Source organism: Panicum virgatum, chromosome 8K (assembly GCF_016808335.1).
Source record: "Panicum virgatum strain AP13 chromosome 8K, P.virgatum_v5, whole genome shotgun sequence".
NCBI lineage: Eukaryota > Viridiplantae > Streptophyta > Magnoliopsida > Poales > Poaceae > Panicum > Panicum virgatum.
The window spans coordinates 18840814-18854959 of NC_053143.1; the positions used below are offsets into that span (position 1 = coordinate 18840814).

The window sequence follows — 14146 nt, forward strand, 5'->3', positions numbered from 1 at the left end:
ACGAAGAAAAGCACCGAGCCCCTGGCTGATGCGACGGCCAGGCTGCTAGGGATGCGAGGAACAGCACCCAGGCCGCACGAGTCCAGCGGGATGCTCTCCTCGCAAGCTTTCTTCTAGCATCTCCTCCACCAAAGACTATGCGGGGGGTCGAGCTGGCGGACAGCACCCTCCACACCGTCTCCCCGAGAGCAACCTTGTTGCTGGGGGGACGATGCGAAGAACAGCCACCAAACCTGGCACTAATGCCATGGTCAGGCATCTCCATCCCCCTTCAGGCTAGGGGACATCGCAGGAGCAGGACCCCATGGGCCCAATGCTCTTCTGCTGATCCCACTGAAGCTGAGGGATGGTACGCACGCCCTCTCTGGCTTTCCCCCGCCACTCGCAAGCATTCTTCTAGCACCAAAGCCTAAAAAACCCAGGTCACCCCATCTGGGGGCCGGTCACGAAAGGCAAAGGAAAACATTACAAGACTTAGGCGATGCTGGAAGAAAGAACAGGGGAGTTGGAGAAAAAAGGGAGTCCCACGACCCCTATTTATAGCTGCGTCGGGCACCACGCTTCAAGCCTATCGGAGGGCGAGGGGTTGGGCAGCCCGTGACGGCGCGGCACTCCACGAGCGTAAGATGCCCTCAGTTATCGCGCCGAGACGAGACCGAACAAAATAAAGCCAAGTCCCTAGACACTAAGCGGCACAGCATCGGCCCAGGCCGACCGCCCTCGAACGGCGCGTCGCAAGGCGACCAGGGAAAGCGGGGCCAAGGCCTTGAGCGCGGGATAGCGCGATGAAAGCGCCAGCTGCTGAGCGGCAGGCGCCCACGTCGTCCTGGCCCACTCAGCATGCAGACGCGTCTCGTCCCTGGAACGAAGCAAAAAAGGCACGCGCCTCGAAGCTCTCTCCCCGCAGGCACACTACCCCGACCGACGAGTTGTCACATCCGCCGGGCTGGCGCCCAAATGCGCCTGGCGGATGCACGACCCCGACCGATCACGTCAAGGGGGAAATCGCAGAAATACCCTTTGGTCGAATCCCCTGACTCGACCAAAGCCTCGGGGGCTACTGTTCGGTACCACGATTAGGGACACCCTAATCGGTGGACTACTGCCACCCGAAAAACGAAAAACATGTGTTACACAAACTGGGCCCACAAGGGCCCACGGCCTCCTTCCATCTTGGAAGAAAGGAAAGGACTCAAGGAAACCCAACACGCGGCCCACGCACACAGTGCGGCCCATCCACGCTCCCCTCGGACCGCAGGGCGGCTTCCGCTTCGCTTGAGGGCTCCCGTCGAGACCCCTCGACCTCGCCCCGCACCTTCGCCTCGCTCGAGGGTAGCGAATCTACCCTCGAGCGGGCAAACCACCTCCGCCTCGCTCGAGGGTAGCGAACCTACCCTCGAGCGGGCAAATCATCTCCGCCTCATTCGAGGCCACCCCTCGGCGTAAGGGACAAACGGCCCTGCCGCTCACCCGCCCGTCATACGGAGGCATTAAAGGCCAACCACTCCTCCACAGTGCCTAGGACAGACGGCGTCAGGCCGCCATTCCCCACAGTGGCTGCGACCGAGGTCCCATCCGCCAACTCCGGTCACTGCTCCGCCATCCCAGGTGCTGTGGCAACACTATGAGACCTGCGACGCGGGACGAGACGCGCTCGGCACTGCTCCCGTTACTATTCTGCCAACTCCGGCCGTCCGGACTCCACCTCATCACACGTATGGCCCCGGACCCGCCTCCTGCTTGGGAAGGGGGTCCGACGACGCCACGTGCCCCTCCAGGAGGGACGCTCAGCACATGCAGCCGGGGTCCCGGACCTGCCCCCTCGAGGGGTCCGCGACCTCCACGCAACCCTCGGACCTCCTTAGTGCACACACCGGCACTTTATCCAGGGGTCCGGGACCACCGCGTGCCCCGCCACCACTGGAGCACGCAGGATCCTAACCTGCAGGGCCCACAGAATGCCACATCTGGAGGACTGAACATCCTACAGCAACGACCACGCCGCCTACTGGGGTTGGCAGGACATCGACGCGATCTCCACGAGGTCAAGGACGATGCCCAGGATGACCACCACGCCCGACGCCATACCCCACAGTGTACTTCCCATAGTACTCGACTATTGTATCCCCGCAACTCGGGGAGAAACGACAACCTCTGCGATCCCCTGTACATGTACCCGTCCCTTCTTGTGTCTATAAAAGGAGGAGGCGGGCTCCCCTGGGGGGTCGGTGGGCTCTCCAGGCATTACACTGCTCAGAGCACACGCACTCGCTTCTAGCCCCAACATCGCTATTCGCCACGCTCAACCCCTCTTCTAGTAGAGACTTGGGAGCCTCCCTCCCTATCTCGCCTCGCTTGTACCCCCTAATACAAGCACTTCGGGTGCAAGATAATACAGTGCCCTCGCACACCCCTTTGCTGGACGTACGGCCCCGTGGCCGGAACTAGGATAAACCCGTGCATTACTGTGTTGCCTCTTGCATCAACATCTGGGATGAGGAAACACACAGCATTTACTAGTGGGATCCGGACCCCCGGGTCAGGGCACCGACACCGTCCAGGCTCTCATCTGAGACGAGGACCAACGGCCGTCCCTTCTCGCGCTAGCATGGACGCCATTCCCGCTAGGTGCGCCTCCTATCCCGTCATTTCCATCCAATTTTTCGTGTACCAAGTGCATCTAGGGTGAGAGCGGAGGGCCGACGGTAGCGGCGGCCGGCCAGACCTGCGGCCTCCGCGCCCGGGTCTGCGCGCGGCCACACTATGTGCAGTAGAGTAGATGGTGGGAGGTCTGGGAGGGGGCGCTTCCAGTGGCGGCCGTGTGGGCTCTGCTCCCACCGTCGTGCGGGCTTTGCTTCTGTTGCTCTGGCCATTGGGCGGGCGCTGGCCTGCTGTAACGCTGGCCGCCAGGCGGGTGCTGCCGCCGCCCGGGCACTGAGCCACTGGCCATCGCGCGAGTCTATAGAAACATGAACAACAATGTCATGGAAGGTGACAATCATAGAGCTACACTCCAAAAATCATACACATTTGAAAATTTATACTTCAGTCGGGCAAAGAAAAAGAGGAAGAAATAGAGAAACTAATTCCACCATCAATTTTCATATCTACAGAAACACATTTGAATCTGTACACAGTTAAATGCAAACAGTAAACAGTCATAGAACCCACTGTACATGTCATAGAAAATGCTAGTTGAATCTTTACGTGATTAAATGCAAACAGTAAGTCATAGAAACTCAAAGTACATGTCATAGAAAATGCCACTATGCATCCCTTTGGAAAAAAGGAGGAATTTTGAATTCCAAGCGGGGATGGGGAACGAGATGCTCGTCGCGAATCCGCCGCTGTCCCATCCCCTGGCGCCATGGGGCCGTCGCCGATGGTGAAGGGGAAGGGTGGGGTGGCAAAATCTCATGCTCCGTGAAGCTGGCATAGAATCAGTTACACCATGCATCGAATCATTTACACAGAATCATAGAAAACAGGAATACATCCGCAAAGAAAAGTTACACCACGCATAGAATCATTTACAGAGAATCATAGAAACAAGAACACGGTAACACATCCGCTCAGAAACTTTAATTTGAGACAAAAGAAAAAAAACATATTGCGTAGCCGAGGCGCCGTTGCTCCCCATCTCCAGATCCGGGGGCGCCTCGCACCCACCACGCCGCCGGCGTCACTGCACAGGACCCGATGACGTGCCGCGTGGCATAGCGGAGCCACCCGTTGGCCTGCTCCGTCAAGGTGTGGGCGCGGCCCTAAGAGGAGATGCGGATCTGGAGGGACCCCATGTCTTTGTCGGCACGCCGAGCGAGCACCCGGTCCACATACCCGGCCCGGCCCAGCGCGGCGGCGTCCATCGTCAGGGTCTTGGCGTGGACCCAGACGTGTCGCCATCATCGCGAGAGCGCAGCCGTGCCATGTCTCCGTGCCCTCCCGCGTCGCCGCAAGCCGTCGCCGTGTCAGGCTCGCGCGCCCAGCCGGGCCGCCACGCCCTCCGCCGGCCGAGCACCGGGCCGCTGCACCCTTCTAGCGCCGCCGCCCAGCTACGGGCCGCCGTGCCTCGGCGGGCCACCATGCCCTTCCAGCGTCGCCGCACTGCCGAGCCCACGCGCCGGGCCGGCGCCGGCGTCGGCCAAGCACCTCGCCGGGCCGCCGCGCCCTTCCAGCGCCGCCGCAAGGCGCCGTCGGGGGTGCTAGAGGCAAGTGTGGGGTGTGTCTGTGGGGGGGGGGGGGAGATTAGAGTTGGGAGATGAGGTGGATGTGTTTATATATGACCGGTCTGGGCTGGTCCCAATGGGCCTGATGTGGGCCGATGGGGAGGTTGGTTGAGGAGGTGGTTCGGTCTAGGATCAACCAATTTGCTTCTTGGGCCGACCAACCAATTTATAATCTTATAAATTATAACCTTATCTGACCAACTAATTTGCTTCCTGGGCGGCCCGCGGAAGCAAATTGGTTGAAGAGGTCCGCGCAAACAACCCGCTTCCCGCGCGCGGCTTGTCTACGAGGCTGAATAGGCCACTGGCTTATCTCCTGCAGTCGCGCGGGCCAGTAGCCAGCCCGCGAGCGTGGCATGTGGCCCAGCAGAGTGGCGCGCGTAAACCAGCCGAACGCGGTTGCAGGCCTATTTGGGAAGCAAGTTACCAGCCCATTCAAAAAAAAAATAGTGAAGAAATTCCGTGATCCCGATGAAAAACTAAAAAGTCGTTAATCATGATTGGCGACGCTAGGTAAATGAAACATTTTTCGTCATCTGAGTATAGCAAATTACGTTTTTTTTTGGACTAGGATAATGACAAACGTTGCATTGCATGGTCCATGACAGAGATACAACGTCACTCGTTGCAGAGCTGGCAAGGCACATTGGCAAATCGTGGGCTCGCTTCAAGCAATGTGATGCGAGATGGGCGTCCAGGCAAGTAGGCCTGGTTGTTTGTCGGCTAGGAAATAAATGTTGATGTAGACAAAGTGGTGGTTTGTCTTTTGGTTATTAAATAACTTATGATGATTAATTTGCATTTTCACGTACTCCCTCCATTACAAATTATAGATCGTTTTATTTTTTGACCTCAAATTTGACTACTCGTTTTATTTAAAAATTATGAAAAAAAATCACTTCTTTTATTGTGTGTTTTTTATCAATATAAGATTTTCAAGAATGATTTAAATTTGGCAATATTTGCATAAATTTTTTGAATAAAGCAAATGGTCAAACTTAGGATAAAAAATTCAAACAAACTACAATTTCAAACAGATAGTATTTACTAAGTGATCTGCTCACATACTCCCTCTATCCTAAATTATATATCATTTTAACTTTTCGACCTACATAGATTTTATAATATATCTAGATATACACTAAATTTATAGGTCCATGTTAGAGCATCCAGTGGACTATCTATCCTTCTCCTCAATATCAAAAACTTGTTCTATAAATAATGAGAGGTGCTCCGGCAGACTACCAATCTTATCGTCAATACCAAAAAATATTTTGGCAATCATCAAAACATACCTCCCTCTTGCTCAAATGTCGGATTCCTCTCTCCACCCAATCTTTTGAGTAATTTGCTACAGCACTTGGTACAAAAAAATTAAAAATATTATTGGTGATGGAGAGAGAAAATATATAATGTATGAGAGATAAGCAATCTGGTTGAGATGCTCTTACAGTTTTCTCAGCATATCGCCCATATACTGCCTCATATTACACTCTATGGTTGAGAGTATGTCAACTGAATGGTACGGCATGATGGATAGGATCGCTCTATTTTCTTGTAGAATTATTTTTACACTATATGTCTGTATGCAAGTTGAAATTCAGGAGTTCCTTTTTTTGTTGTGCAAAATGGATCTCGGGAGTTGATCTGCAAAGGAAAAGGGCGCCCTATGCGTGTCGAAACGGGACCAGAGGCAAGGGAACAAAAGCAAACTAAGGCCTTGTTTAGATGCAAAAACTTTTGGATGTAAAACACTGTAGCACTTTTGTTTATATTTGGTAATTATTGTTCCATCATAGATTAACTAAGCTCAAAAGATTTGTCTCGCAAAATACAGATAAACTGTGTAATTAGTTATTTTATTTAGCTACATTTAATACTTCATACATGTATTGAAAAATTCGATGTGATGGGAACTCTTGTAAAGTTTTGAAATTTTGAAGGAAACTAAACAAGGGCTAAGTGGGTGTGCTCCCATCTATCTTCCATCTCATCAATGTCCTTTCGTGTATCTGGCTGAAAAAAAATAAAGGATACGAGTTTGTGTGCTCAGTGCTCTATTCTATGAACAATTTCCCTCTTTCTAGTAGTCACCAAAAAATCAAAGCCATTTCCTTTCCTCTTTCGGCTAAGTAGTTGCCACAGTGCTGGCCCACGCAGCCCATCATCCCCTAACTTTTCCCACTCGACCGGCCCAACCAGCCATGTGCTGCCATGCCATGCCACCAGACACCAGTCCACCACTACCGCCCTCTGTTCACCACGTGAACGCTGACGCAGCCCTTCTGGCCTGCGGCACAGTACTTGCCCCCAAATCGTCCTGGATCAAGATCCAACGCCTCAGACGCCGTCCCCTCCTAAACCGCATCGCATCCGGCGCGTCCACGTGTCGCCTCCCCCCGCTCCCCCTGTCTCCCCGCGGAAAAGGCAGGTGGGGAAGAAGAAGCCAGCGGCGAGCCAAACGCAAAACCCCCTTCCCCCAAAATTTTTGATCTCCCTCCTCCCTCCCCACCAAATCCGACGGGCCAAACCCTAGAGGAGCCGACCGGCATTTCCCCGGCGGCGAGCCAGCGAGCGGGTCGGGGTGCGCCGCCATGAGCCGCCGCCGGCAGGGCCAGGCGCAGGCGCCCATCGACCTGGACAGCGACGCTGAGGACGGTGAGCGCGCCCTCCTCCATCCCCCCTTTTACTCCGCCTGATGTTTGAGGCCTCGTGCTGCGATTTTTGGTGACGGGGAGACCGCGGGCGCGCGGTCGTGGTGCGGTCGGTTGGCGCCGCGCCGTGCTTGCGTTGTTTGGGGGGCTGATTGGTTTGCTCTGTACTGGTTTAGGCGATTGACTGCTCACTCCTTGTTTGTTTCGGCGGAAATGAGGGAGGCTTCATGTTTGTGTTGCCTTAGATTTTGGGGAACAGGCGGATGCTTATATGGCCGTTGCTGTTTGTCTGTATCAGATTACTGAGTAGTGTTTGGTGTCTTGGATAGGACAGGTTCCTGGGTTCGCTTGTGCCTCCACTACCTCTAATGCATAACCTGCAAATGTGCTGCTATCCTTTTCCTTTGGAAATTTAGGACCTACTTGGTGTAACAGTGAAGGTTGAGGATATTAATTTTCCCAATGAATTGTGTGTCTTCTGTCCTCTAATTTCAAGGGTGTCACAGGCAGGGTTCACCAAACCGGTGGGAACACCGGTCCGGACCGGTTCCGGTTTCGGCCGGTACCCAACCGGCCAAAATTCAAATTTTAAATTTAAATTAAAAAAATGAAAAATTCCCAAAAAATTCCTAAAAATACTTCAAGTTGCGATGAATCTAATGGTATCAAATTTTCTCAAAAATTCATTCATTTAGTATAGTTTGCGGGGATTTAAAGTTAAATCAAAAAAGAAAAAGAAAAAAAATGGGCCGGCCCATTAAGGCCCACCAGTCAAACCGGTCAAACCGGCCGATAAACCGATTGCACGGGAGCTTTTGAATTTGGATTTGAATTCAAACCGGTCAAACCGGCCGGTAAACCGGTCAAACCGGCCGGTAAACCGGTCGGAACCGGTTGCACGAGAGCTTTTGAATTTATTTGAATTTGGATTTGAATTCAACCGGTTTCCACTGGTTACCGGTCCAACCGGTCCGGTAAACCGGAACCGGTGGCCGGCGGTTTGGGTTAACCGGTCGGGAAAAAAAACCTTGGTCACATGTGCCTATTGATTTAGAGCTTAATAGATTTGTTGCCACATTCGAGTATAACACATAAGTTACACAAATGTTTCTGTAAATTATTGCTCAGCTATGCAGTTTTGTGTTAGCTGTAGGATTTGGTTCTTTGGATGTATGTTTTAAACTTTTAACATAATGTAACAATGTTCAGCTGGAACATGTATGTTTCATACAGAACCATGCTTATCAGTTTCATTGTGTTCTGACTGAACGCCTGGAATTTTGCTTCCATCGAGCAAGACAGAATAAGATATTTCGTACCAGCAAACAGTCCAATATCCCAGTCATCTTGGATGATTCTGGCAGACATGTGGGACAGGTCTTCCCATCCATGCTGTCACTGTGTGAATAGAAGCTGAACTCACAATCTAATTGAACCCAATGCATGAAATTAAACTTATATGCTTAGACCTTAGAGGAACAAGGTAATCAACTTGCCCACAATTTTTCAGTCCTCCCAAATCCTGTATAGATGAGTTTTCTTGTGTTAATTTGGTTGGCCATGATGTGGTCCTACTAGAGTACTACTTTACTTTTCTTGATTCAGTCACAGCACAAGCCTTAGTTTGGATTACAAAAGTACCAATCATTCTTTGGCTGGGTCAAGTAAATATTCAGCGTTTTTTTATTCTTCAATCTTTATTAGGCTGCACCTGTATTGTACTAATGATTGATTTATTGTCAATTTTATATTATTACCATATATTTGTTTTTTAGATACTCCAGAATGATCTGGTACTGACATGTTCCATTCCAGTGACCAACAGGAATGGCCTCTGGAATGGAATTGACAAGTATGGGTAGTACTCTTATAATGTAAGGTTACAAAGATGAAAGAAAAAAATAAATCTTAGAGTGAAAGTATAATGCCAAAATAAAGGATTAGTTTCTTGTTGAAAACTGGAAAAGATCTGTTTTCCTTGATTTCAAACTAGAGTTTTGCCATTATCTCTGAACAGAATGAAATCCTTGATGCATTTAAAGACTGCTTTTAATTGGTGTAAATGTGATGGCTTCTATGGTTATTCATAGTGGTCATTTTCTTCTTGGCCTAGCCAGCACTTGTAGATGGTTTCCTAAACGCTAACAGAACAATTGTGAAAAACAAATTTATTGCTTGTGGTTTCTTGGTTTTTAAGGCTTTGCTTCGGTGATAAAGTACTCAAGGGAGCTGGGAGTCACCAGCACCTAATCAAAATTTCAAAAGCAGTGAGAGAGGGAGGCACAGAGGGGGTGATGGAGGAAGAATAAGGGGAAAACCAATCATCAAGGCCAATCAGCCACCACATCTGCCATTCCGATTGGATCTCATGCCAGTGGCTGTTGTAGCACTCCCTCCAGTCAGCTGCCAGCAGCGGATCTGACAGGGTGCAGCTGCGGCAGTGTATCTGGTATGCGCTGCCTCGCCTCACAAGCGCCTAGCGTTTGTAAGGGGGTGCTCGCGACTCCTCAGCTCGCCTTACCGCCTTAAGAACGCTATGTGGTATACCAATTACGGAGCCACTTGCAATATGCAAAGTAGATGCTAAGAAGTGATGGATTTCTTGCTACGCTTTTTTTGCAACACTAACAGCAAACTTAGCACATGATTTATGAAATAGATTATGTATGTGTATTCGAGTTCTGAAAAATCTCTATTTCCCTTTGTAGAGTGCAAAAACAAGCGATCTCGAACAAGTAGAATGGCAGCATTGAAGACATCTGGGAGATCCAAACATGCATTACCTTCCTTTTACAATAATCTCCCCCAAAACAGAAGTTCACGCATTGCAACTAGCAGGAGGGACAAGGCAAATCAAGACAAGTTGAATACTGATATTTTTGAATTATACATGGAGTATGTGATGCCATTTTCTCTCTAATTTTATTTGTTGATCTTTTGAAGAAATTTTGTATTCTTATTGCTGCTATGATTTTTTGCACAGGGATCTTTGGAAGCACATTGATGAAGACAAGAAGAGTGCTTATGCATACTTTGATTCTTTATGGTTTAACATGTATTACTGTGGGCAGAATATACCCAATGTCCTTAAATGGATAAAGGCTAAGAGAATATTTTCAAGGCAATATGTTTTTGTTCCTATTGTTTGTTGGTGAGTTACTTTTCCTATTTTGTGTAACCACGTAATGAATTATCATATAGATATCAAATTTCTACCCTTTTTTTACTGCAGTGGACACTGGAGCCTCCTTGTCTTATGCCACTTTGATGAGACAAACTGCTCAGACATTAAGAAAGGACCACGCATGATAGTGCTGGACTCACTTAATACGGCAGATCCGACAAGGTTTCAATCTGCCATCAGAAAGTATGCCTCTCTAATCTCCCCTTTCTGAATTTCCAAAATGTACTTTATCTATAGATATTTTGATTCTATTTTATAAGGGCATATGCATGGTTTTTAAGGCATCGCCTAGTCGCCGCCTAGTCGTCTAGGCGGGAAAAAAATCGAGGCGTCCAGGGCGCCATGAATCCTCTTCATATGGCGCCGGTAGTCGTCACCTAGGCGTCGATTTTCAACATAGACGCGCGCAGGAAAATGAGCGGGAATCCGCGTGCCTAGTCTTCCGGCTGTGGATTCTGAACGAGAGAGGGAAGGAGAGAGGTAAAGAGAGAGGGCGCAGGCCACCAGCACCTGGAATCCTCCGTGGTGGGGCTCTGCTCCAACAATCTAGCTGTGCCCACTCTCCAATCCCGTGGCTCCAGCCCCTTCTCCTCCAATCGATCTGCAATTCTGCATCTTCTTCCTCTTCTCCAACCAATCCGGGCGGACTCCCTCCCTGCTGCACCTAGGAGCTCCTGGTTCTCCTCCGACATGCCCACCTCTGCCTCCTTGCCGGCACCCCTTCCTGGAGCTGCATCACCGGGAGTTGGGTACACAGGTGCTCTGCTCTGCATCACGGGGAAGGAAGAGATCTAGAAGGGGTGCCTACCTCTGCCTCCCTACCGGCACCCCTTCCTGGAGCGGCTAGTGCATCTGCTCTGTTGTAGGGGCTGTTTTTTTCTTGGGTTTTGTTGGAGCTGTGGCCTGATGCATGTGCGTGTGGCCGTGTGCTGCTGCTTCCTAGCTGCCTTTTGCTTGGCTTTTGTGCATTGCCTTTTGTTTATTTGGGGCTGCTGGAAGGAGGAGGATCAGTGGTACATGTGTTCTAAGAACTAGAAGCAAAAAGGTATGTATTTGTGCATGTTTGTGCTGCCTCTATTCTAGATGAGTGTATGTGTATGGCGTCGCCTCGCCGCGCGCTTTATTCGCCTAGGCATCTGGAAGGGGGTGGCTCTCCGCACCTCGCTTTTCCGCCTTAAAAACCATGGGCCTATGATTCAAATGATGGAAAAAGTTTGCTATTCATTTGGTTCCCCTTTATGCATTTTTATTCCGTACAAACAGACCAAGGTATCTATACTGTTGGCTGTTGCCTCTCATGCAGATTATGCCATAATGTTATGCATCTGAAACTTAAAAACAGTGAGTCTGTCGATAGGGAGTTATCCAGACTTTGGCTATAGTTGAGGGGAGTAATTTAGACTTTTTCCTATATATAAAATGTCAGTAGGACAACAACTTGCAGATTAAGCCACATCAAATTCAGCTTTGCTCCAACACATCATAATTACCAGACCATTCACAAATCACAAAATAGTTCATTTGACAGTTTTAGACTTTATGTTTGCATCAATGACTTCAACCATAATTTTTTCTGCAACTGATATGTCACATCAACCTGGATGTTAATTTTACCAGCATTTAATTTCTGATGCTGGTATGCTAGATTCATTGCTGACATTTACGAAACTGAAGAGCGGGAAGAAAGCAAGCAGTTCATAAACAAAATCCGCCTCGAGTTTCCCAAGGTATTTCTATAGCACCTTCTTCGTCAGTATATCATTGCTTTTGAAATCTAGATTTGTTATAGTACTCCCTAAAATAACTTTGCAGGTGCCACAGCAAAATGGAGAAGAATGTGGGATTTATGTTCTTTATTTCATCCAGTGTTTTCTTCAAAACAAAAAACTGGCAGAAGTTCTTGAAAATAAAAAATTGGAAGAAGATTTCACCCAGCTAGTGCGTCATGCTGTTTGACAACTCTTTTACTTCTTTTTTCCATCTTTCAAATGTTATAACTAATTTATTTTATCTATATGACTTAGCTTGACGATGGCTGGTTTGATCCAGAGGAACTAGAGAACTTCCGCAAGGATATCCATTCATTCCAAGCGTATGTTTCACCTGCCATGTTTTTCATTTCCTGTTTGTGTGTGACTCTGATCTCGTTGCCCTTTTTACACTACTGCAGGAATCGAAATAGCAAAACTGAAGAGTAGTATAGATAGCAAGATGGTGCCAAGTATATAAGTTGGTACGCGAACTATCAAGCCTTTTGACTTCCAGTTATGCATGTTGCCCTTTATCACTTATCCATTTATTTCTCTTACTAATATCCAGGCACCATCATTCAATATCGTAGTATACACAAATTACTGAGTTTTGTCTTCACTGGCAGCTCATTGAGGAATTTGAATCAAAGTGCTGAGTTTCATCTTCCCTGGCGGCTCGTTGAGGAAATTTGAACATTGTTCGAGAATCTGTTGTAGTTCAGGTTTATGTATGGAAGAGGGTTTATGCATGGAAGAGGGGAGAGATTTTTGGTTGCCCGGACATAGAGCTTCAATGACAGATAGTACCTGGTTCTGCAGACTCTTGGTGTTCCCTTTCCTCAAAGAAGCTTAGATATTACTAGATTTATCGTATTCAAGCAATTGAACGTTGTAGCTGTACCTGTACATTATATCAGGAACTACTAGGTGAGATTACCGTCACCCTTTGGATATATTTTAGCAGGGGTGCATTCCATGTACTAGTGTATGTATTCACACTTTAGAGGTATTATTATATGAGACCTGGGTAATACAGTTACAGTCGCGTACTCTGTTGTGAAATTGTGTCGGTGTTAGGATAGGAATCCTCAGCATATACTTCTGCTGTTACTGTTATAGATCAGAGATCACATGAGATGTGATGCCCAGGAGCTCAATGTGTGAACATGCTTCGGCATCACCATGTGTCCTGTGCTGTGGCCGAACCGTCGCCTGTTGTGTCTTGTGAGGGTTCCTGTTAGCTGAGGGTGCAGTGATGCTGCATCCAGTTTCTACTTGACAATCCGGTTGGGTAAAACGTTCATTTTACTACTGAGATAAGGGAGAAACCGGAAAATGTATTTTCTCGAGTGAGGTAGCCGGGCCGGTGTTGAAGGAGAGGCGACCAAAGAAGAGGTGCAGTTCGGCTGTACGCACATGGATCTGTGGACGTGACAGCCGAACCGTCGGCCGTGTCCTTCTTGGTGGGCTTGGAGCAGCCTATCTTGTTGATTTTCTACTCTCTGTTTTTTTTCCTTTTTTAACTTCAGCTGGATCTTTTTACATCCTGTTGACACCTAAAATTGGCACACATCATGTTTGCTAGACAATCTTGGCGGACCGGTCTGACCTGTCCTGTAAACCGGTCAAGACAAGTTTGTCAAATTGTCAATTGGACTTCACCATTGCGTAGATCTCGTCGAGACGATGGAAATGCATATATATAACGTCCAATTTAGACTCCGGATAAGGAAGTTATGCCTCCCGAAAGACATGCACCCCGATTAGACCGGTCCAGGGGCGGTTAGACCGGTTCAGAGACCGGTTAGACCGGTCCGAAACACCCAATTAGAGTTAGGAGTTGTATTTTGACATGAGATTTGTAAATGTTTCGACTCCTAATGGGTACAGACCACCCCACCCTATAAAATATAAAGGGTTACGCCCGATTAAGACACATCCAATTGAATCAAACAACAATGCATCTACTTTTTTACCCTAACTCTCTTTTCCAACCTCTTCTTGCTGTTCATCCGTGATCTCCACGACCGTTGATGGCGCTCAAGACTCGGCGACGTCCACACCCTAACGGGGTCCCTCCCGGGCGTGAACATCGACGATCTTTGTTAGTTTGCTCGTAAACTAGTTGTTCTTCACTACGTAAGTGCGTTGGTTATCTCTTTGCTGGTTTGCTTGTAAACCTTGCCGTCTTTCACTACGTAAGTGTGATAGTTATCCCTCGAGACAACCGATTCCAGCGAAACCGTAGAAACCGGTCCGACCGGTCTACCCTAGCGGTCTGACCGGTCTGTGCGGCCTCGCTGCCCTTCGGTCCATTTGCGACATGCACGC

At 48.7% G+C, this 14146-nt stretch overlaps 1 protein-coding gene across 6 annotated transcripts; it reads left to right on the forward strand.

The window, feature by feature from the left end:
• Positions 1 to 6665: 6665 nt before the first annotated feature.
• LOC120644133 (probable ubiquitin-like-specific protease 2A) lies at positions 6666 to 12868 on the forward strand. 6 transcript variants are annotated; one of them, XM_039920695.1, is made up of 10 exons: positions 6677 to 6884; positions 9078 to 9329; positions 9589 to 9775; positions 9864 to 10031; positions 10113 to 10247; positions 11710 to 11791; positions 11877 to 12002; positions 12089 to 12156; positions 12235 to 12297; positions 12384 to 12868. In XM_039920695.1, the coding sequence occupies exons 3-9, from the start codon at positions 9621 to 9623 to the stop codon at positions 12260 to 12262; spliced, it is 762 nt and encodes a 253-aa protein (XP_039776629.1). In that variant the 5' UTR covers positions 6677 to 6884; positions 9078 to 9329; positions 9589 to 9620; the 3' UTR covers positions 12263 to 12297; positions 12384 to 12868. The 6 variants fall into 6 exon arrangements, 5 of the variants coding, with proteins under 5 accessions (XP_039776630.1, XP_039776631.1, XP_039776627.1 ...); XR_005663426.1 differs by lacking the exon at positions 9078 to 9329 and having other exon boundaries at positions 6667 to 6884; positions 12235 to 12328; positions 12442 to 12868; XM_039920693.1 differs by lacking the exon at positions 9078 to 9329 and having other exon boundaries at positions 6667 to 6884.
• Positions 12869 to 14146: the final 1278 nt, after the last annotated feature.

Bases quoted from the DNA above. Each gene is read 5' to 3' on its own strand.
- LOC120644133 (XM_039920693.1), top strand. From the start codon at position 6,821: ATGAGCCGCCGCCGGCAGGGCCAGGCGCAGGCGCCCATCGACCTGGAC. The intron at 9,776-9,863 runs GTATGTGATGCC...TTTTTTGCACAG, and splicing joins ATTTTTGAATTATACATGGA to GGATCTTTGGAAGCACATTG. The intron at 12,157-12,234 runs GTATGTTTCACC...ACACTACTGCAG, and splicing joins GATATCCATTCATTCCAAGC to GAATCGAAATAGCAAAACTG.